The 22,768-nt window shown below is 40.6% G+C and overlaps 1 protein-coding gene across 1 annotated transcript in view; it reads left to right on the top strand.

Annotated features, from left to right (window-relative positions):
- Positions 1 to 22,768, top strand: part of PKP2 (plakophilin 2) — an 81,353-nt gene that overhangs the window by 47,899 nt on the left and 10,686 nt on the right. Inside the window, exons 7-10 of the mRNA XM_059682548.1 lie at positions 12,860 to 12,977; positions 13,837 to 14,001; positions 15,058 to 15,231; positions 21,157 to 21,310. Of these exons, the coding sequence (XP_059538531.1) occupies positions 12,860 to 12,977; positions 13,837 to 14,001; positions 15,058 to 15,231; positions 21,157 to 21,310 (611 nt within the window). The remainder of the gene's footprint in view (positions 1 to 12,859; positions 12,978 to 13,836; positions 14,002 to 15,057; positions 15,232 to 21,156; positions 21,311 to 22,768) is intronic.

Genomic DNA, 22,768 nt, shown 5'->3' with positions numbered 1-22,768 from the left:
TGGTTCAATTTCAGTCAAGGGCACATACCTTGATTGCAGGCTCGTTCCCTGGGCTGGTCCGGCTGCATGAGAGAGGCAACCAACCGATGTGTCTCTTTCACATAGATGCTTCTCTCTGTCTCTCCCCTTCCCTTCCACTCTCTCTAAAAATCAATGGAAAAATTTTCCTTGGGTGAGGCTTAACCAAAAAAAAAAAAAAAGGAAAAAGAAGGGGAGGAGGAGGGGGAAGGGGAAGGGGAGGAGGAGGATTAGGAGGAGGATAGAAGCACATGCAAGAGGAAGAAAAAATGCTAGTCTTAACTTCTCTAGATTCATGCATATCAAGCTTTCTCATATTTGGAAATATTCATTGTCCTTTATGTTCAAGGATTAAAAGAAATCAGACAGAGGATGTAATAAAAATTAGGCAGTCCCAAAGAAGTCAAGATGTATGCTGCCTTTCTATCTTTTCTCTGGGTACAGAGTTCATTTTGTTGTTGTAGTTTTTAGGGAGTCTGGGTGTTAACTGAGGGAATTTATTATGGTGAGATGTTTCTCTTACCTCCTCAGTTAGTAATGCGTATCAGATAGCACTTTTGTGTAATACAGTATGTTAGCTTCTGAGAGTTTTCAAAGAAAAATTAGAAAGTCCTTCAGGAGCTTTTAATCTAGCAGGGGGTTCTGATGCACAAACGGTGTAGAACACTGCCACAGTGAAATGTGTTAGAGCAGTGGTTCTCTAAGTGGGGCCCCCAGTAGCATCTGGAACTTGTTGGAATTCTTGGAATCAGACGCTCTCAGGGTGGGGCCCAGCAATCCACTTTTAACAAGCCCTCCAGGGGCTTCTGGTGCACTGTGGTGTCGTCAGAGGTCCAGGTACAGTGCCGCAGGAATGCAGAACAAAGGGCCATTCATGCCAGCTGAGTGAGATCAGAAAGACACTAAAGAAGAGGCAGAGGCGCCAGGTGAGCTGGGCCTTGCTGGACTATTTCAATAGTCAGGAATTCTCTAAGGACAAAATTCTTCAACAGTATAAGAGGTGCTTAAATGGTCTCCCTTGAAATCCATCTCATATACAGTCCCCTGGAACTGCTTTTTAAATGCATTTTTGAGCCTTTAAAGCTTTTTTATCCATTTAAAAACATTTTGTATTTTAAGATTTCTCTGTGGTTCCCTTTGCCTTACCATGAACAGCAGAGTTCTTAATGTGGCAAGTGTGTCAGTCAGGATTTTTTTCTGTTGAAAATGGCTGGTGCCAAGTTGGGATTCCTGGGCTCAGGTGGCTGAATGTTGACAGTCACTATGGAATTGAAGAAATTACACCAGGAACCATGGCCTCAAGGACTGGGACAGACTTTTAGCATGCCTGCTACTCACTCTTTTTTTTTTTTTTTTTTTTTTTTTATCTCATCTGTTTCCTCTCCTTTTGCATGCTGGGCTCATTCTTGACAAATGCAGGCAAGCATACACATTTTTAAAATCATTAATCACTAAAACCTAGCAAAGTTTCTGGCATATAGTTAGCAAATGTAAAGTATATGAATGAAAAGAATAAATGAATGAGTGAGCAATTGAAGATACATGGTGAATTAGGTGAATAATCGAGTCTGTCAAGAATGTCAAATTTTGTTGTTGCTAATCCTTACCCGAGGATATTTTTTCCCATTGATTTTTAGAGAGAATGGAAGGGTTGGAGGAGGGGTGGGGCGAAGGTAGAGAGAGAGAGAGAGAGAGACATTGATTAGTTGCTTCCTGTATGCACCCTGACCAGAGCTCAAGGATGGAACCTGCAACCCAGGTACGTGCCCTTGACTTGGAATCAAACCTGAGACCCTTTGGTCCCCAGGCTGGTGCTCGAACCACTGAGCCAAACCAGCCAGGGCAAAAATGTCAAACTTGTGATAGAAAGTAATCAAACACAAGTTAGAAACATAGGCTAAGGCCAGACTCTGGAGGCCCTGAAGGCCATGTTAAGGAGTTCAGTATGGCCCTAGCAGGTTTTGTTCAGGATAGAGCGTTAGCCTGCATACTGAAAGGTCCCAGGTTTGATTCCCGTCAAGGGCACATGCTCAGGTTGTGGGCTTGATCCCCAGTATGGGGAATGCAAGAGGCAGCCGATCAATGATTCTCTCTCATCTTTGATGTCTCTCTCTCTCTCTCTCCCTTCCTCTCTGAAATCAATAAAAATATATTAATAATTTTAAAAAAGGAGTTGAGTATCTTTTTCTGTAACCAATATTATCTAGTGTGGGGAGGATAGGAATATGATAAATTCTAGGTAAAGAAGAATAATTATATCAACAGGAAAGATATATTGAGACGGTAAAAATCTAGAGAAAGATGTTGCTTAAAAATCTCTTCCAGTGTCACCCCAATAAATTCAAGAAAAAGGAAAAAATATCTTCCTATAGTCTTCCCTGTGAATGAGGAATAAAATACCTATGTGGTTTGGGAAGATGTAATAGCTGAATACACTCTCATTTACATAGTCAATCCAAACTACCGACTTGAACTACTTTTAGAGGAGAATATAAAAAAAAAAAAAATCTGGGAAATTAAGCACCATAGCATATGCTTACTAAAATATCTGTTCTTATTTCATCTGTATATCTACTTTATTATAATAATGGCTAATATTTATTTATTATGTTCTAGAAATTGTTCTAAATGTTTTATGAGGATTTTCTCAGTTTATCCTCACAACAGCTGCTGTAAAGTATATTTTCCCCATTTTATAGATAAGGAAACGGGCTCAGAGAGATTGAGATATTTTCCCATCATCATACAGCTAGTAAGAGACAAAGCTGAAATTTAATACAGGAAGCATGTCTCCAAAGCCAAAGCTCTTAATTAGCATATGGGATACATTAATGTTAGTCACATGTCTACAGACTGTGCTGATGAGGATAAAACCTCTTCCCTTCACAGTCTGGCAACCTCACAAGGTCAGGTAGGCCAATTACAGACATGTTCACATCTCATTATGAACATTGTAACAGCATTTTAAAAATTCTATGCCAGTGGACCTCTGTACTGCATTTCATATACAGAAAAGGTACAAAGGATGAAGTGTATGAAATAGGAGATCTTTCCAAGAGAGGAGATGGCATTGGAGACAACTACAGAGGAGAGGTTGTCAGAATGCATGTAAAAGCCACCAGGAGATAGGAATCAGAATGTAAGAAAGACCTGCAGGGAACCTGTAATCAAATACTCTCAGTTTCTGACAATAAGAGATGTCTGCTGAGGAGTTATTTATGACCCCAGCTTTCTCTAAAAAGATTTTGAGACAGGTGCTGTATGATTCTAAGAAGAGTGAACCTTAGCTGTATAAAAAAGGTCATAAATATTAGCAAATGTCTTAATTGCTACAAGTTCACTCAGGTATCCTCTCCCCCAGTGGGTAGAGAGCCAACAATGAATTAGCAACATGTGTAGTATTTCTGGCATTGCGGTTGACTTAGGTTAGTGTCACTAAATTCTTTCAATCTACTTTGGAGAAAAGCTTCTGCATACGCCAGTTCCCTTGGTCTGTATATAGCAGTGGTGCAGGGTGAATCTGCCCTGTAGTTGAAATGTTTGCTTTGTTAATGAGCTTGAGGCAACGACTCTGGTTCTGCCTACTTGGAGCTGATACAGTGAAATTGTGTTCACATAGGAGAACATGCGCAGTTTATCCTTCAAAAAGACTAACACTGTCAGATATACCATCTTTGTCAAGTGTCAAATCATTTATTTATAGGATTAGCATCTGCCCACAGCAGCATGTACCATGGGCCTTGGCTTTCTTTAGGTCCTTTTGGAATTATATACTTTTCATGGCTGAACTTACTCACTGAAAGGGGATACAGATTTTGCAATAGGGCAAACAGTTTGTTCATGCAAATATAAACTTTTTTCTTAAATATTATACTGGCCTAATGAGTAGTAAAATCCAGGTTAGGAGAGGAGAAATAAATTTGCACACTCCGATTTGTGCTACAGCCAGCAAGAACAATTGTCAACATCTTCATAGCTCCCGTGTGTGGCATCATGTTGGTAGGTTGAAATCAGCCATGGAGGAGTATTTATACCACAGAAATTGGCAAATGCTACAAATCAGAGCTCTCCCTGCTCCCCTGCCTCCAGAAAGCTAGTGGTTAGACATTTACCAGCAAACTACGGGTGCTGAGTTTCCATTAGCTTCCATTATTTTAACAACAAAATGTGGATAATTAGAGTATAGGCCATTATATTGAAATTTCTCAACAATAATTAAATTAGTGAAGCAAAAAAAATTACATAAACAAAACAAACATGGCCATGCTTACCTGGTAACTCCTCTCTGCTCTCCCTGAATCCAGTGTTTCTACAAGTATGTGTCTTATTGGAATTGTCAAGCAGCACAACTAACAACCACCCTCCCCCCCCCCCCCCCCACACACACACACCCTGCAAAGGTTCGCACACCTCAGACTAAATTTTCACTATCCTATTCATGGCCTTAAGGAGGTGGGCCCAGATTAAAAAGTTGTACTTCACAGAAAAGATATGACATTTCCGTTTGTCAAAAAAATGTTACCTATCAGTCCATAAATAGTGACTGCCTAGTGTAGGCCCCAAACTGTGTAAATTATTAAAGAAAATAGAGAAAATATGGAGGAAGAAGAATCAACAAACAGAAGAATAATTTTTATTACATCAAGAAGACTGTATTTGCTTGTCTTTCTTCATCAGTTAGTTAATGAGTTGAGTCTTGAACAGAAAGAGAAATTACCAAAAATGTCTTTGTCAGAGATTTTTAAAACTTCTTCATGTTAAAAAAAAAAAAAATCTGTGAATACCTTACAATTTAAAGTAGTGTTTTACTAACTATATCTTTTGGCACTGAGAGTCTTTAAAAAACAAAAACAAAAAAAACCCCTGAAAACTATCATCATAATCAGGACTATTATTAAAATTTTTAAAGTAATCATTATAAAAGAACGAGTGAGTTGACATATTTGGATAAAGCCACTGATGTCTTTCCTGTGCTTAGAATCTGCCCCTGTCTTGGAGGTGCAGGATATTGAAGCAGAATATGTTCTACTCTAGGTCTTGAGTATCTTCAGCAATTCTAGTCTGGCACCCCTAGACCTTCCCTTTAGGTATCAAGAATGTCTACTCAAGTTCCAGTGGCTTCTGGGCATGTTTTAGAAATTCATTTGCTGTTTATAATTGATTTTAAGTGGAACTTGGCACTCTATCTTGAACAGCCTGCTACACCAAGAGGAAATGACTGTTGCCTACCAACCAGATGATTACTGGGTGCGTCAGCTATTCAGAATACTTTTGGAAGACCCAAAAATGCAGGAAAGCAGAACTAAAGGATAGATTTTCTCCTCCGCATTCTGGTTTCTTGGTGTGTAATAGATGCTGCCGTATCCTTGTTCAGTTAATGTTCCTAGTCCTGGAAGAACAAAACGTGTAGGTTGTAGAGCTTTGTTCTATCTCCCAGTGTTGCTTCTGTTTGCAGATATAACAGTTGACTTTGGCTGATGTTGCGGATACGTCAGGATCTGATGTTGACTTCAGAATAACAGGCAAGCCCTTCTTTGGGCGGAGACTTCTATTGCTCTGCCAGTTCAACTGAGGCTCTCCTTTTGTTCTGTGCCACCACAGGCTGCCTCTGCAGCTTTCTCTGGGTTAATCACAGACAAGGCCCAACTGTTTGATATATATCAGCTGAGAGTTCAACAAAAGCCCAGACCTAAATCTCAAGTAACAAGAGGAAGAAGGATGCCTCCTTATCAACCAGTGTCTTATCAAGTGCCTGTTGGGTCTTAGAATGGACTCTGAGGAAGTACTTAATTGACTGGTACTACTGGGGACCTTACCCACATAATTTACAACACATGGTGTTAGGAAGCCTGTAATTGTTGGTGAACAGGAAGATGCACCCGGAGTTTTTTAAAAACCGTTGAGGAGATCACTGTCTCAATGTGCTGGTTAGGACTTTAACACTGGTCCCATAGGCAGCAGGTCTTGCGTACAAGGTGCATGTAAATTGTGCATTAGTATGAAACTGCACCTATTATCGGTAGAAATGGCCCCATTAAAAATATATCTGCTTCTTAGAATTACTTATTTTGTTGACAACGTGTCTTGAAAAGATTTACTCCAACACTATTATTGTCTGCCATTTTCATGTCGTGGAAATAATTATACCCTTTTACTCCAAACATTTTGTATCAGCACATCGTTTGCCTAGGCCAGTTGACCATTCCCTGAGCTTGAACTTTCAGTGCTGGCACACTGACAACACACCTGCCTGTAGCCACGCACACACAGCCCTTCTATGGAAGGCCCAGTAACAATCCTGTTAGAAGCAGGCAATTCTGTTTTAAACAAGAGTCACAGGTCAGGATTCTGAATGAGAGTTTTACAAACCTTAATTTCAAGAATTTTGTGAAAGTTACAGGTCATGCCCTGACCGGTTTGGCTCAGTGGATAGAGTGTCGGCCTGCGGACTCAAGAGTCCCAGGTTCGATTCTGGTCAAGGGCATGTACCTTGATTGTGGGCACATCCCCAGTAGGGGGTGTGCAGGAGGCAGCTGATCAATATTTCTCTCTCATCGATGTTCCTAACTCTCTATCCCTCCTCTCCCTTCCTCTCTGTAAAAAAATCAATAAAAAATATTTTAAAAAAGAAAAGAAAAAAGAAAGTTACAGGTCATGATATTTGTAAAGTACCTACAATAATGTCTAGCACACACACTAAATGGCAGCTGCTTTTATCATCTGGCGTTGTCCATTCTTTGGTGTGCCATATGAATTTAAGGTTCAGTCACACTGTCATTCATCTTAACAAAGACATACCATTCTTCCTTTTAACCCCAGTAAGATGCAGAGTGTTTGATTTTTTTTTTTTTCTCTTTTTCATTGTGACATTCAGGAACATGTGAGATAAGTGGTCCAGGGATGAGTCATGAATCACTGATTTGCTTTCAGATAAAACATCTGAATCCTCCTAACTATGTGAAGTTTTATTCAGAGACCTACAGAGTTCAGATTCTATTCTTCTCACCCCTTACAAGTCATATTACCAGAAAAAAATTCTTAATTTCAAACACAGATTAGTTCCAGCTGCATCCTCTCATTCAGGCCCAGTGGAGGTGTAGACCTTCACAATAATCCTGCCTTTATGTGAAGAGTTGTTTTATCTTCTTCTCCACTTCCCCCTTCTGAGGGGATGGGCAGCCTCCTACCCCCAGTCTAGGACCTGGTTTTTAAATTTTAACTTTAGTATACCATAGTATACAGTTTTAGTTTCCTACAAGGTACTCATATATTTACCCAGACTTCTGTTGGATTATACCTGCCGAAAATAAACTCATTGTTTAATCAAATTTAACAGTAGACACTAAATTAAACATATCCAGTATATTCATTGGTAAATCTAATAATCAGTTTTTAGTGAGTAACTACTCTGTATGCTCATTCTCTTTTACTTTTCAACAAGGTAATTGTTTTGATATATTTTATTTATAGTTTTGAGTTATTTTTCCATATTAAACCTTTATTTGGCTATACATAGGAAAAAGTTATAGGTAAATATTTCTCAGGATTCAGGAGATACACTGTAAAAAGATCAATTCTGCCTAAGATTAGCCATGTTAATTCTCTGATTCCCACAAACTGAAGTATTAGCTGTTGAAAATAATACTTTACAATGGATATATTAATTTCTAATAATTATTGGGTGGTACAATAGCAAATTCCTTTCTAACTAGTGACTTCTATTCATAGATGTAGTGCTATAAAGTAATACACCCTTATCATTCATATTTCTGGGTGGTTGAGTAAGGTAGGAGCTATTTTTGATATGCAGGACCAAATACTGAAACAGTGGGTTCCATGTGCTTTCTGTCAGCAAAAGTATCAACTGCCAGGAATCCCTGATAAGTAAGTCCCTTTTCAAACAAGGAGAGTCTGGATAATATCAAACTACAAGACAACAGTTAGTGCGTGTGAACTGTCAGTGCTGCCAAACTGAATTACCATTCCCACCCAAAATAAACACCCTGAAGTTGAACAAAGCTAAGCCATCCTTCTGTAAGGTATGTAGTGGATTTAGCTAGTGAGAAAGACAGATCTTTGATTTGTCAAAGCATTCTTAAAATACTGCCATTTTTCTAAGCCAGAAGTTGAAAAGGTCAAAGGAGAGCTTTAAAATGTGATAACATTGTCTTGGAATTGGGGATGTATGGTATTTGCTAAGCAAATGCCAGACTGAATGAATGTCAGATGAGCTTTGCTCCACTCTGGAGCAACTAGGAGCACAGCATAAAGACCAGCTCTCCGATCGTGACTTGACCACTATTGTTCCCTGGAGAAGTAACCTACACTCTATGGACCTCAGTTTTTCCATGTGTAAAATAAGGAGACAGGCTCAGAAAGTAGAGAGAGGATCTTAATTCAAATGATCATTTCTTGAAAAAAAAATATAATAAAATGGTTTTATTAGCAGGTTATAAACCCAGTCATTATCTTTTTTTTTTTAATTAAATCTTTATTATTCAGATTATTACAGGTGTTCCTCTTCCCCCCCCCCATAGCTCCCCTCCACCCAGTTCCCACCCCACCCTCTGCCCTTACCGCCCCACCACACTGTCCTCATCCATAGGTGTACGATTTTTGACCAGTCTCTTCCCGCACCCCCCACACCCTTTTCCTCCCAAGAATTGTCAGTCCACTCCCTTTCTATGCCCCTGATTCTATTATATTCACCAGTTTATTCTGTTCATCAGAGTATTTATTCATTTGATTTTTAGATTCACTTGTTGATAGCTGTGTATTTGTTGTTCATAATTTGTATCTTTACCTTTTTCTTCCTTTTCCTCTTCTTAAAGGATACCTTTCAGCATTTCATATAATACTGGTTTGGTGGTGATGAACTCCTTTAGCTTTTTCTTATCTGTGAAGCTCTTTATCTGACCTTCAATTATGAATGATAGCTTTGCTGGGTAAAGTAATCTTGGTTGTAGGTTCTTGCTATTCATCACTTTGAATATTTCTTGCCACTCCCTTCTGGCCTGCATAGTTTTTGTTGAGAAATCAGCTGACAATCGTATGGGTACTCCCTTGTAGGTAACTAACTGTTTCTCTCTTGCTATTTTTAAGATTCTCTCTTTGTCTTTTGCTCTTGGCATTTTAATTATGATGTGTCTTGGTGTGGTCCTCTTTGGATTCCATTTTTGGGGATTCTCTGCACTTCCTGGACTTGTAAGTCTATTTCTTTCACCAGGTAGGGGAAGTTTTCTGTCATTATTTCTTCAAAGAGGTTTTCAATATCTTATCCTCTTCTGGCACCTCCATAAGTCAGATGTTGGTATGCTTGAAGTTGTCCCAGAAGCTCCTTACTCTATCTTCATATTTTTGGATTCTTTTTTCTTTTTGTTTTTCCGGTTGGGTGTTTTTGCTTCTTTGTATTTCAAATCTTTGACTTGATTCTTGCAACCCTCTAGTCTGCTGTTGGATCTCTGTATAATATTCTTTATTTCAGTCAGTGTATGCTTAATTTCTAGCTTGTCCTTTTTCATATCCTCGAGGGTCTCACTAGATTTATCGAGGGTCTCACTAAATTTATCAGCGGTTTTAGAAAATTTTTGAAAAATTTTTGAACTCTATATCCAGTAGTTTGCTTTCCTCCATTTCTGTCATTTGTGACCTGTTTCTTTGTCTCCGCATTTTGGCTGCTTCCCTGTGTTGATAGAGTAGCTTTGTGTGCTAGGTGTCCTATAGGGCCCAGTGGCTCAGCCTCCCCAATTACCTGAGGAGGACACTCTTGGTGCACCCCTTTGGGCTTTTTGCACAGTCTTGTTGTAGTTAAGCCTTGATTGTTTTTGGTATCACTGGGAGGAATTGACCTCCAGGCCAATTGGCTATGAGACTCAGCTGTGTCTATGGTGGGAGAACTTCTGTGCTGGAGACACCCTTATGGGGCAAGACTTGCTTCAGTGGGGCTTTGATGCTCACCAAGTCTGCCCCCTGAATGTGTCCCTTATGTATCTGAGGAGTTGTAATCTGGATGGTCCCACTCTGACCACTGGGTACACTGGCTCTTGGATCTCTAAGGATATGCTAATTTAGCCTCTGCCTGAGGCTACCCAGCAGGAGCTATGGAGAGATCTGCAGATTCCTCTTCTTTGTTTGGGGTTTGGAGGTGCCCAGCTGAGGCCCAGCTGTGAAGCAGTGCAAGGTACTGTGGGGCCTTGGGCCTTCTTTTGGAGGTTCTGGGTCTCTCTGACCCAGCTGCAGTTTGTTAGGTAATTTTAGATTGCAAAGGGCCAGGCCATTCATATGCAAAAGCCTCTGCCCACAGTTTGGGTGGGACGGGGTCTCAGGGAATCAACAGGGCGGAGCAAACAGCTATGGTGATCCTTAGCCCTGCCCTAAGAGGCCCCAGGTCTCAGTGTCCTGCAGTAATCGCTTCAAGTACCTCTGAGAGAAAGCCGCCCTCGAGTTCCAACTGATGCCAGTCTGTCCAGTTTCTCCCCAGAGAATCGCCCAGAACTGGATTTCAGAGCAGTCAGGAGCTTGAGACTCCCTCCCAATTGAAAAAGACAGCCGTGTCCTCAGTTGCCAGCCCTTTCTGCATGCACCTCCGTACCTCTGCACTTTACTTCCACACCTCCTCTGAGTCTCAGTGTGCTTTTCTCTTCCCTTCTAGTTGTAGAATTTCCACTCAGCCAGCCTTCTTGTGGTTCTGGATGTCCATTTTGTCTTCTAGTTGTAGTTTTGAAGTGGTTGTGCGAGGCAGCAATTTCAGGTGTTTACCTATGCTGCCATCTTGGTTTCTCCTCATTATCTTTTTTAATGGACCAAATATCAAAGTTTTGCCTGACTGGAGTGAACATTGTCCAGTGCACCGAAAGGTGGCTGGTTTGATTCCTGGTCAGGGCATATACCTGAATTGTGGGTTTGATCTCCAGTTTCTCTCCTCTCCCTGCAAACCTCTCCCTCCCTTCCTCTCTCTTCAGATGAGGATTTTTTTAAGTGTCAAAGGTTTTCAGATACAGTGAAAATTAAGTAAGGAAGTGAATTTTTAATTAGAAATTTCAAAAGAGAACTGAGGTCACAGAAGGGATTTTGTTAAAATAAAAAATTGGTTGTATCAATTCAGCAACCATTAAGTTGTTAGTATCCTTAGTTTTAGGTGTATTAGTCTTATCTCCTCCACCATTAGGTTGAATCATGAAATTGCATTTTTGTTGGTTAAAAACAGTCAGGCATCATCAGTTTCGCCCTATAGATGTCATCTCCATGGGAGCAGAGAACACATAGTGCTGTGTGTTATTTCCTTTAGTTCTTGCTATAATGCCAGACACATTTGTTCTTTGACATTATGAATTGAAAGTAGTATTTGGGAGCAGAAAGTCTTTTTGAAATTACTTAGAGCAATATATTATTTTTTAAAATGAAGAAAATAATACCCCAAAAGTTCTTAGAATTATAGTTCTTTTGATGTTCAGAATGACATTGAGACATTATAAATAAGTCTTCAATGTGTTTTGAATATTCTACCTACCAGTCAAAGGAACTAGTCTAATAAATTTTATAGTAATAGTTCTTAGCAATTGAAGTTGGCAAAAGGCATTAATCTTTTGTCATTTTTGTTGACAAGGAGGTTAACATTTGGGGTGGCGGTATTTTTTAATGGTTAATGCTAACAAGAAAAACTTAATCCAAAGGAACATGGTAATAATAATACCTGAATATCAACATGATCTGAATCTGAAACATGATCCCCAAATGCATTACTTTCCTATATTTGATAAACTTTATTTCTCTATTAGGAAACAATCTCTGCTTGTGGATTTAGTTACTGTTTATAGAAAGGTGTCATAGCTTAGCAAAATTAGAAATAGACTAAGTGCAAAGATATTTATAGGTCATGTTTTTTTACTTAGGTCGAACACACTGTGAAACCCTGCATTTTTCATGACTTTCTGCCATTTTAGTTACAGAATAATCACATTTTAGTGCATTTGGTTTAATATTTGCCAATAACAGTTTACTCTGAAACCTACAAAAAACCCCAAATAATAAGAGTCCAGCACCCTATCTTTATAAATGAGGAAACTGAGCCCTAATAAATTTAAGTAACTCTCTGTACCTTGGAGTTAAGTCACAGAGCAAGTTGGAACTTGGCTATCCTACTACACAATGTCTATTTTGTCATTTGTCCTTTTAATTGCAAAATCTTTGCCTCATATGAGTACCCTCTCAAACATTGGTGAAGATTAAATAAATAATGGTATGATCTTGGTGCTTGGAATGAAGCAGAGACTTTTATTGATGGTGACATGTCATCTATACTAATAAAAGGGTAATATGCTAATTAGTCCGGACCTCCTTCTGGACAAAGCCACGGTGGCGGGAGCCAAGGCAGAGGCAGTTAGGGGCGGCAGGGGAGAGCAGTTAGGGGCAATCAGGCCGACAGGGGAGAACAGTTAGGAGTGATCAAGCTGGCAGGGGAGAGCAGTTAGGGGCGATCAGGCAGGCAGGCAGGTGAGCAGTTAGGAGCCAGCAGTCTCAGATTGCGAGAGGGATGTCAGACATCCCCCAAGGAGTCCTGGATTGGAGAGGGTGCAGGCCAGGCTGAGAGACCCTTCCCCACCCCCCCATCCTGTGCATGAATTTCATACACCAGGCCTCTAGTATGAATATATTTAGAAGCTGTGTCCAGACTTAATGACCACTGAACAACTGATGGAGACCACAGGGCAATACTGTCACTCTTTGACAAATTTGCTAGTTTTCCAAACCCTTGGAAGAAGCATCAAGTAAAGCTTTGAAACAGAGGCCTATTGGATACATGTCCTATGCCTGATGGCTTTTTGTTTGTTTTTCCTAATAGAAACATGAGTTCAGCTGGCCCTGATGGGAGGAAAGTGATGAGACGGTGTGATGGACTGATTGATTCGCTGGTCCATTATGTCAGAGGAACCATTGCAGATTACCAGCCAGACGATAAGGTGATGCAAGAGTTAAATATCTTACATGTTGAATTATTTTGTCTTACTAAGACTCTTCAGAGTATTCTTGAAGTAGTAGTTTGGGTTTAGTTTTATTCCTTAACTCATTTACTGGGCTGAGGATTTCCCATATACACTTAAAAATATTAAAATATATCAAGCCCCATTTTTTTCTATTTTCCAGACTTAAATTCCAACTATCCCTTTAACAACTCTGCATAGATATTTGAAAGGAGCCCAAATGCTCCATGTTCAGCAATGAACTTAAATTCATCTCTTCCCTCCTCCCAAACTTGCTCCTTCTCTGTGTAATCTCTCTTCATAATCACCACCATCCACCAAATAAAAACAGAAATATGGGTAATGTCTCACTGCCTCTCCTCACATCCCACAGCAATAAGTCATGTCCATTCTTCCTGTGAAATGCCTTTTGGTTCATCATTCCTCTGTAATGCTGCCTACCTCTGCGGTCCTAGTTTGTGCAACTTTCATATTGTTTATTGCAATTGGCTCCTGATTGGCCCCTACAAACAACATCTCCTCCTGTTTTCCAATTCCACATGGCTACTAAGTTATACACATAGAATGCCGAGTCATTCTGAACCCACTCTAAAAAGTAAACCAAAAGGGCTCGCCAATGTTTTAAGAAATTCAGCCTCAGCGTCTTAGCACTATGTTTGTGATCATGGATGGTCTCTAGCCTTAGCCTTTCCGGCCATACTCATTCTCTTCCCCCAGGTTCCCTATAGTCCAAGCATCTAGTAAACCTTGTAAGATCTAAAGCCTAGTAAGTCCTGTGATATCACACTTGCAAAAGGATGTCTATATGTATCTGATTAATATTTGTGTATTTTCTCAGGCCACAGAGAACTGTGTGTGCATTCTTCATAACCTCTCCTACCAGCTGGAGGCAGAGCTCCCAGAGAAATATTCCCAAAGTAACTATATTCAAAACCGGAATATCCAGATGGACAACAACAAAAGTATTGGGTGTTTTGGCAATCGAAGCAGGAAAGTAAAAGAGGTATGTTGGGAGGGCTTTGAAAGAAAAAGTGGTTATGTATGTACATTTCCATGTACTTAGTATACCAGGGTTGGCAAAAGTAGGTTTCCAGTTGTGAGTACACAAAGCATAGGGTTTATTCTTGTATCATTATTTATTAATTATTGAATTAATTTTCATATGAACAATTGTAGACCTACTTTTGCTCGCGCCTTATGTCAGACATTATTTTGAGTTCTTTTCATCCTGACGTCAACCCTACAATGTGTGTATGATTAATACCCACATATATTGAAGAGGAAACAGAGGTACAAAAAGGTTTATCAGTTTTCCCAGAATTATTCAGCAAATTAATAGAGGGGATGAGATCCATTTCCAGGCAATCCGGCTCTAGATTTGCATTGTTAGCCATTAAAACCATACTGCTTTATGTCCTATTGCTTAGGAAATAGGCTTAATGTACCATGGCCAACGGTATATAAAGTTTCAACATTTAAAAACAGCCCAGATATTCAGATTTAGACATTCTAAAAACAAACTTCAGACATCCTAAACGCAAATCCGTAGGAAGGAATATTGTTCACACCGGCATTTTATGGAAACTGAAAGAATGTGACCTCTCCTACTCCTCGGGGTGTCGTGGTGTTTGTGAACTTGGAGAACAACTGGTAAATTTAGAATCCTGATGTGATCCCGGACACTTCACTGGACTCGGAGGGAAGAGGCCTGTGTTTCTTATCTTCAGAGCGTTTGTGCCTAATTTAGCTTTCATTTACCAGTAGCCTGGAAACTGTTCTAGGGCAGCCTATGCTTTATGCTCTGAGTTCTTTCTCACAGTGCAATGGAAAGTTGAGGGTATGGGATGTTGCTAGGCAGAAATGGTCATCATGGGCTTAAAGTGAAGTGATTGGGAATCATACATATTTGCATTTTCATTTCCATTTCAGGGGCTTCTTACTATACAAATTATGAGTCTCTATCTAGACTAGTCAGTGTTCCTAGTCTCTTGGTTTGGGTGTGGAATTGTAGAAATCCCTTGAAGGCATTAATTCTAGATCTTATCGTGTGTGTGGTTAGCAATACCAGGACATGCCGATGCTCGAAGAAAAGAGCAACCCCAAGGGTGTGGAGTGGCTGTGGCACTCCATCGTGACCCGGATGTATTTGTCCTTGATCGCCAAAAGTGGCCGAAGCTACACCCAGGAAGCATCTTTGGGAGCTCTCCAGAATCTCACGGCAGGAAGTGGCCCAGTGAGTATCATGCCTGTTTTCCTACTTTGTAAAGTAATGCCATTATAGACATAGCTACATTAGGTTTAAAGATGAGACGGTGAGGTAAGAACAAAAACATTCTCCCTTCAGTTAAGACAGTTCTCTGTCCTGTTGATTCTGGATGAATACCAGTTCAAGGCCTCTCAGGAATTGCCAGAGAGTCGCAGGGTTCCAGAACATTCAGCTTCTGCCAAGCCAGGTCACTGTGAGTGAAGGACTCATACATACTGATACTTGTCTTAGCTCTTTCAGTTACAAGTCTCAGAATCCCGCCTAAACTGACTTAAGTTTTAGAAAACAATTTTTAAAGATTAATTTCTTGGCTTACATAACTGAAAAGTCCAGGGGGGTCTTCCTTCTGTCATGGTAGAATGTAGGTGCCCCAGAAACCGGAGTTATGACTATATCTAGGCTTCATTTCCCTCTGTTGGTTTCATTTTATTTTTAAGATTTTTAATTGATTTTTAGAGAGAGAAGGGAGAGGGAGAGAAAGAGAGAAACATCAGTTGGCTGCCTCCTGCACACCCTCTGCAGGAATAGAGCCCACAACCCCAGTATGTGCCCTGACCTGGAATCAATCCAGCAACCAACTGAGCCACACTAGCCACAGCTGTTGGTTTCATTCTTAACAGCTCTCCTCATGTTGTAGCACAGATAGCACTAATGATTTCAGGCTTACATTTTATTCAGCCCTATGTCCCCATAAGAAAAGAAATTACTTTTGCCCAGTAGCTCTATTAACAAATTGCAGAGCAGTAGTTTTATTGCTAGCTTACACAGTGGCCAGATAAAGTTTCTATTGAACGAGTACAAAAAATGTTTTACATACCCATTGCATTTTGAAGTTATTTACTACATGCTCTTACAAGCTAATATCTTTTTAAAGAATTCTTGTGACTGGCCACAAGCCTTAGAACAGAAAATATGAGAATCCTCATGGTCTGTCTGCAATGTGTTAAGAACTCAGACCAGCGTGGCTCAGTGGTTGAGCATTTACCTATGAACTAGGACAGTGGTTTTCAACCTTGGCTGCACATTAGAATCACCTGGGAATCTTTAAAATCCTGATTTTTGGGCCTCATCCTCCAGAAATTCTGTTTCTTTGTTATGGGGTGAGGCCACAACATTAGTAACAAAGACACAGAATTTCCGGAGGATGAGGCCCAGAAATCAGGATTTTAAAAAGATTCCCAGAAGATTCTAATGTGCAGCCAAGGCTGAGAACCACTGAACTAGGAGGTCACTGTTCGGTTCCCGGTCAGGGCATATACCTGGGTTGCAGGCTAAATCCTCGGTGTGGGGGCATGCAGGAGGCAGCGAATCAATGATTCTCTCTCATCATTGATGTTCCTGTCTCTCTCTCACTTCCTACCTCTCTGAAATTAATGAAATCTATACTAATAAAAGGGTAATATGCTAATTAGACCAGACATCTTCCAGACATCTTCTAGGTGTCCTTCTGGACAAGACCACGGTGGCAGGGGCCTAGGCAGAAGTGATTTGGGGTGGTCAGGCCAGCAGGGGGGGCAGCTAGGGGATGATCAGGCCAGCAGGGGAAGGTAGTTGGGGGGCGATCAGGCCAGCAGGGGAGGGCAGTTAGGGGTGATCTGGCCAGCAGGGGAGCAGTTAGGGGGAGATCAAGATGGCAGGCAGAGGTGGTTAAGGGAGATCAGATCAGCAGGCAGAGGTGGTTAGGGGTGATCAAGCCGGCAGGGGAGCAGTTAGGAGCATCAAGCCAGCAGGCAGAGGTGGTTAGGGGCGATCAGGCAGGCAGGCAGGTGAGCAGTTAGGAGCCAGCAGTCCCGGATTGTGAGAGGGGTTCTGGATTGGAGAGGGTGCAGGCCAGGCTGAGGGACCCCGCCACCCCCCCCCCCACACACACACACACACAAATTTCGTGCACTCGGCCTCTAGTGTGTGTGTGTGGTGTGTGTGGTGTGTGTATGTGTGTGTATTTTTAAAGAACTCAGAGAATTAGTCTTCCTTACCCATTTCTGAATTAGTACCAGGGCCAGGAGCCTATGAGATGTTCTGATTGGCCAGGTCTGGGTCATGTGCCCACATGTGAATTTCAGAGGCATGAATTTGAGCAGGGGAGGGTCACTGACACTTCTACCACTGAAATAGACTGAAATGGTAAAGGAGTAGTAGCATCTCAATGGAAAATCAGAGTGTTACTACCAAAAGGAATGATAAATGCTGGGCAGGCAAACTCAACAGATGTCCACTGCAGTATGGAGTTGGAAAGGACATCTGTGCTTTGGTGTCCAAGAACTTTAACTATACAATAAGAACTGCTTCTCACTTACTTTATATGAGCAAAGTCAAAATATATAAAACAGTACAAGCTTATTCCCACCTCCGTATATTTTGCACCTCGCTACACATAGTCAGGGATTCTATAAATATGTAACTATTTGAACTAAAATTATTTGCCTTGATCATAAAATGATTAGAATAAACCCCCTCAGAATAATTCATGGTATGGCCAGGTGCCAAGTATCCATCCTTATAGGGAAAAACATCTTATAGATAACAAAAATATTATTTATTCTTCATTTGAGAAATCATATTCATTCTTCAATGAGTTTACACAGAAGCTTGCTCTGCTCTGAATCAAATTGTTCAGTACTAAAACCAACATTTATCTTAGCACTGTGGTTAAGAATATGTATGAATAACCTTTCGATCTTATTTATTTTCTGTAAAATGTACTTGTGCACAAACAGAAATGGGAAACTATCAAAGAGACCTGAATGACACAGGGACATTAATTTATTATCGTACCTTCTCGTTTTTCCATGCTGAGTTTCCCAAAACTACTATCCTTTCCCAAACCACAGAGCCTTCTTATTAACCACCAGCCAACTTACAAGAAAATGTCAATGGAGGGTATTATGCTAAGCAAAATAAGCAAATCAGAGAAAGATAAGTATCACATGATCTCACTCATTTGTGGAATCTAATGAATAAAATAAACTGATGAGCAAAATAGATCGAGAGATATGGAAGCATGAAACAGAGTTTGGAACATCAGGGGGAAGGCAGAGGAGGGCGGGTAGGTGGGAAGAGATTAACCAAAGAACTTGTATGCATATATGCATAACCCATGGTCACTGACAATAGGGTGGTAAAGGCCTGGGGCAGAGGGTGGGGGTGGGCTAGAAGGGCTCAAGGGGGGGGGGGCAGGGACATAATAATACTTTCAACAAAGATTTTTTTAAAAGAAAATGTCAGAAATTAAATTGCACTGTGTGTCTGTGTGTGTTTAAGCTTGTTATGCTCTAAGGATGACTGACTGAGCAAACCCTTTAAGCTTGGATTTTAGCCTCTTGCAATCCAAGATCTCGCATGGAATCCAAGCAACAGAGATATCTTCATAACTGCCCTTATTGTGTGAAACCCCTGACCAGTCCGGTCCCCTGAAAGGAGGCCTACAGTGAACTGGTATTAATCCAGAATCAAGGTTATGAGAATCAAATTGCCTGGAGATTTATAGGAGAAATTATTAACAACATGGGACAATGTTACAAGGACTCTGTTTTTACAAGTTAGGAGATGCTTTTTATTAACACTTTTACTTTTATGAATATCTTTTCTGATTATTTTCCTAACTTTGTTATGCTTAGATGGTGTGATTAACAACAATATTTGGTTTTGTAATTTCTAAAAAGAATCACTGAATAGAAAAACATGAGAAGCAAGCCATTATACATAATTCCAGAAAAAATCCACTCCGCAAACCTTGCGTTCCTAACTGACCTTTAGGAAGCCTAGGAACGGTGAGGTAATTGATGTGGTCATCCATAACGGATAGATGGGTAGGAGGCTCTAAAGCCCCCAGTGGATGTGGGAAAGGACCAATAGGTCTTGAGATGACAAAGAAAATGCTGTGTGAGTGACAGAGCTGGATAGCAGAGACTCAGGAGAGCAGAGTTCTGCATATGAGGAAAGACAAATATCTAGACGAGCCATTGGGAAGAGAGAGGGATCCGAAGCCCACCTCTGTGCCTGAGACATGGGGGTTGTGCAGAATAAATTGCCTCCTGTCCAGAATGGCTACAGGGGAGGATTCTTCTCAGTGGTTATTGAACTTTTTTTGAGTCAAGGAGACTGAGTATCTAATAAAAGTTATGGGCCCTTTCCCTGAGAAAGATAAACACAAGAATAGTTTTAAGGGCCACCTGTCCCCTCCCTGAAATCTATATTGGGCCCTATATTAAGAGCCCCTGTTCTAAAAGGTACAGTGGAGAACGTAAGGACAGCAATCTGTAGGGGGGGGGGGGGGGGAACAAGCTGTGTTTGAATAAGATAAACAGAGAAGATACACCCTGAAGAATGGTCATGAATTGCAGAAATTTCTGGCATGGTGACCTCAAATTAGCTTCGAATAGAACTCTATAAAGTTGCCGACACACAAGCTAAGGCATTTGTTGGGGTCCAGCCCCAGCAGGTCCAGGGGTTCCCAAAGGTGTGGAAGGAATGACATGGAGGCAGCGTTCAGTTGATCAGCATAGTTGGGTTCTCCCTTTAGTGTCCTCTTACATCTATATTTATACTATTTGATCCTATAAGCATGCCTCTATAATTACATCATGGTATGTTTTGGGTAACGTTCTACAGTTCCTTGTTTCTTATCTGACCTTTGCCAAAAATCCTGTCTCTATCTAGTTCTGTTGATTTTAATCTTGTCTAGGTTAATCTCTGTGTTCCATTATAAGGGCTATTCCAAGGCCACTGCTCTACTGATAAGCTACAAGGAAGTGACTGAAGGAGATTCTCCTACCCAGTAAAGATTATGTCCTCCCAGCCTCACTGCTTGCCTTCCCTGGGACTGCCCTGTGTCAGTGGGTCTCCAGGGGTATAGGCTTTGGTGCTTTCCCTGGTGGGCAGACCCCTGGGGATGCGGGCCCAACAAGTCCCAAATTTATTGCCAACAGTCTTAGTCCAAGTTCTTCATAAGTAGTACATGGTATTTCTGTAACACTAGGGAGATTTACTGATTTATTCTCTTCCTTAGTTCTGTTACCCTCTAACCTGGGGAAACAACCTTTCTCGGGGAGGTGGTCCTGGTTAAAACACATAGCGCTTAAGAGGGGGAGTGAACATATGTCATATATGCCAGGTCCCTTGAAACATAAGCTGTGCAGATGTTTCTTCCCTGCAGCGACTGCGTCAAGCAGCAAGGGTGGAATGGCTTCCAGCAGGCATTGGCATTGTTGGAGGTTTGCTGGTGCTAGGAAGGGCCTAGTCGGAACTCAGATGCCCTGTGAAAGCAGGCGACCAGCCTAATTCTAGAGAATTGCCTCTAGAGGACCTGGTCCTGCAACCTGCATATGAGCCTCTGACACAGAGCATAGACTCACAGGTGGTCTGACTAGCAATGCATTTCTTTTTTTAAAAGCCCAGTGTCTCTTTCATAATAAACTGTTTTTTTGGAAACAAATAACTTGATTAAAATATGTAAAATGCCAAAATTTGAACAAGACGAAACAGAAAAGACGACTAAGCCAACAACCAATAAATGTAACTTTGATTCTACAACTGTGATACCAAAACATTGTCTTTATCATGTTCATTTCACAGTGATGAACTGAAACTGAATAAAGGGCGGACTGATCAACAGGAAGGAAAGGCAAAGACAGGCCCATTTTATTTATAAACAGAAGCAAAAATTATAATAGCTAACCAAACCCAATGCTATATTAAAAAACACTGCATAAACTGTTTTTACCCAGTAATTCAATTGAAACCCTAATAAGGATTTAAAGACAGTATCTTTAGGCTGATTTAGCCCCAGTTCTAGTTTTGAAAATGTCTTGCTCAATCTCTAGCCATCAACAGAAACAGCATTATTGTGAAGTCAAATGCAATAGTATTTATAGGATGTGTCCCATGAAACAGATGCCGATGTCAGTAGCACAGACCGTGGTCCAGAAGGAAAACGGCCTGCAGCACACCCGGAAGATGCTGCACATTGGTGACCCAAGTGTGAAAAAGACCGCAGTCTCTCTGCTGAGGAATCTCTCTCGGAACCTTTCCCTGTGCAATGAAATTGGTGAGTCAGTAAGGATGGCTGCATGTAGTGTGACCATGTTGGAAATACAAATGCAATAAAACATTGTCCTTATCGCATTCTGTTTACAATGATGGGCTGAAAATGTGAATAAAGAGCAAAATGTGGTAACTAGGCCTGACTTTTGTGCACCAAGGCATCAAGGGTAGGCTTTCTAACTGGGTCTCCACAAGGATTTTTCTTCATATCCAGCATCTCTCTTTGTTCATTTTAATTACTGCAAAAGATTCAGCCTGGATGGTTTTAGAATAAACACAATGAAACATATTTGCTCCTTTTTATGAAAGTCTGTACTGACAAGGATGATAACTATGTTATACTATTACATAACAATGTTTTCTTTACTTGCTTAATACTTAGAAAAATCTGATAACTGTGAATCAAGTAAAAAAACTATAAAATGACATAAGGAGAAGATAATGTCAAAATTAAGTATGCTTCCTAATGCTCTATAAAGTAGTCATTTCACTAAAATTATAAACAAATTTTTGTGGGTTTATTTAATGGAGTGGATTATTCTAAAATTACACACACACACACACACACACACACACACAGCATGAGAGATACTGAAGTCTGTGGTTATGTTTTAATAATGTCATTTCCAAAGACAGAAGGCAGCCCAACACTGGACAGGTGGTTTCATGCCCATTATAAATATAACGAGCCTGGAAATTTTTCGGTGGATCTAAAAGAAACTTTGCCATCGGCACTTTCAACATTATGGGAGTGTTCCCATTGTCTCCTGTGGGCTTTTGTGCTTCACTTCAATTGGGTGTATAATCCTTTGACTTTTTTTCTTTTCCCAAATAAAACGTTGACTCCATCTTTAAAACTTTGCTGATGAAATAACTGCACTCTACACATTATGCATGTGCCTTCCAGGCAGAAGTGCTGCAGGTCTCGGCGCAGGTCCTCTAACTGTGGGCAGATGAAGCGGTAGCTCCACAGTTTATGGAAGATGATTTCACTAATAAACCGCCCCACATGTTAAGGGCAATAGTGAGATGAGGCTTCAGCAAGATAAATACAGTTTTTAAATTTTAAATTGGCTTTATGTCAAATATATAATTTGAGTAAAAGGACCTGTCTTGGTTCAGAGTATTAATAGCCAGGAATAAATGAAATCACTTTGAAATGCATGTTTTGTGTTTCTCATGAGAGACTTCAAGGCCAGGTAAAACTTTCCATGTGCTGGCCTGGAATGCAATCATCACATGTTACTTAGATTTAAAGAAATAAATGTAATAGACAACTTAGTGCGGTGACGGAGTAACAGGCCTCCTGCAGAGGACATGGACCTGCATCCTGCAGTGCCACCAAGGTCACCGTGACTGGTCATATAACAGCTCCAAACAGGGAGAGATTAGTAATCGCTACCTAACAGTGTTTTCCCAGGATCAGGTAACAGTGTATAGTATGTGCAAGCAACAGGAAGTA

Source organism: Myotis daubentonii, chromosome 2, assembly GCF_963259705.1.
Source record: "Myotis daubentonii chromosome 2, mMyoDau2.1, whole genome shotgun sequence".
Classification (NCBI taxonomy): Eukaryota; Metazoa; Chordata; class Mammalia; order Chiroptera; family Vespertilionidae; genus Myotis; species Myotis daubentonii.
Note: the sequence above shows the minus strand (reverse complement) of the source record. Positions and strands in the feature narration are given on the sequence as shown.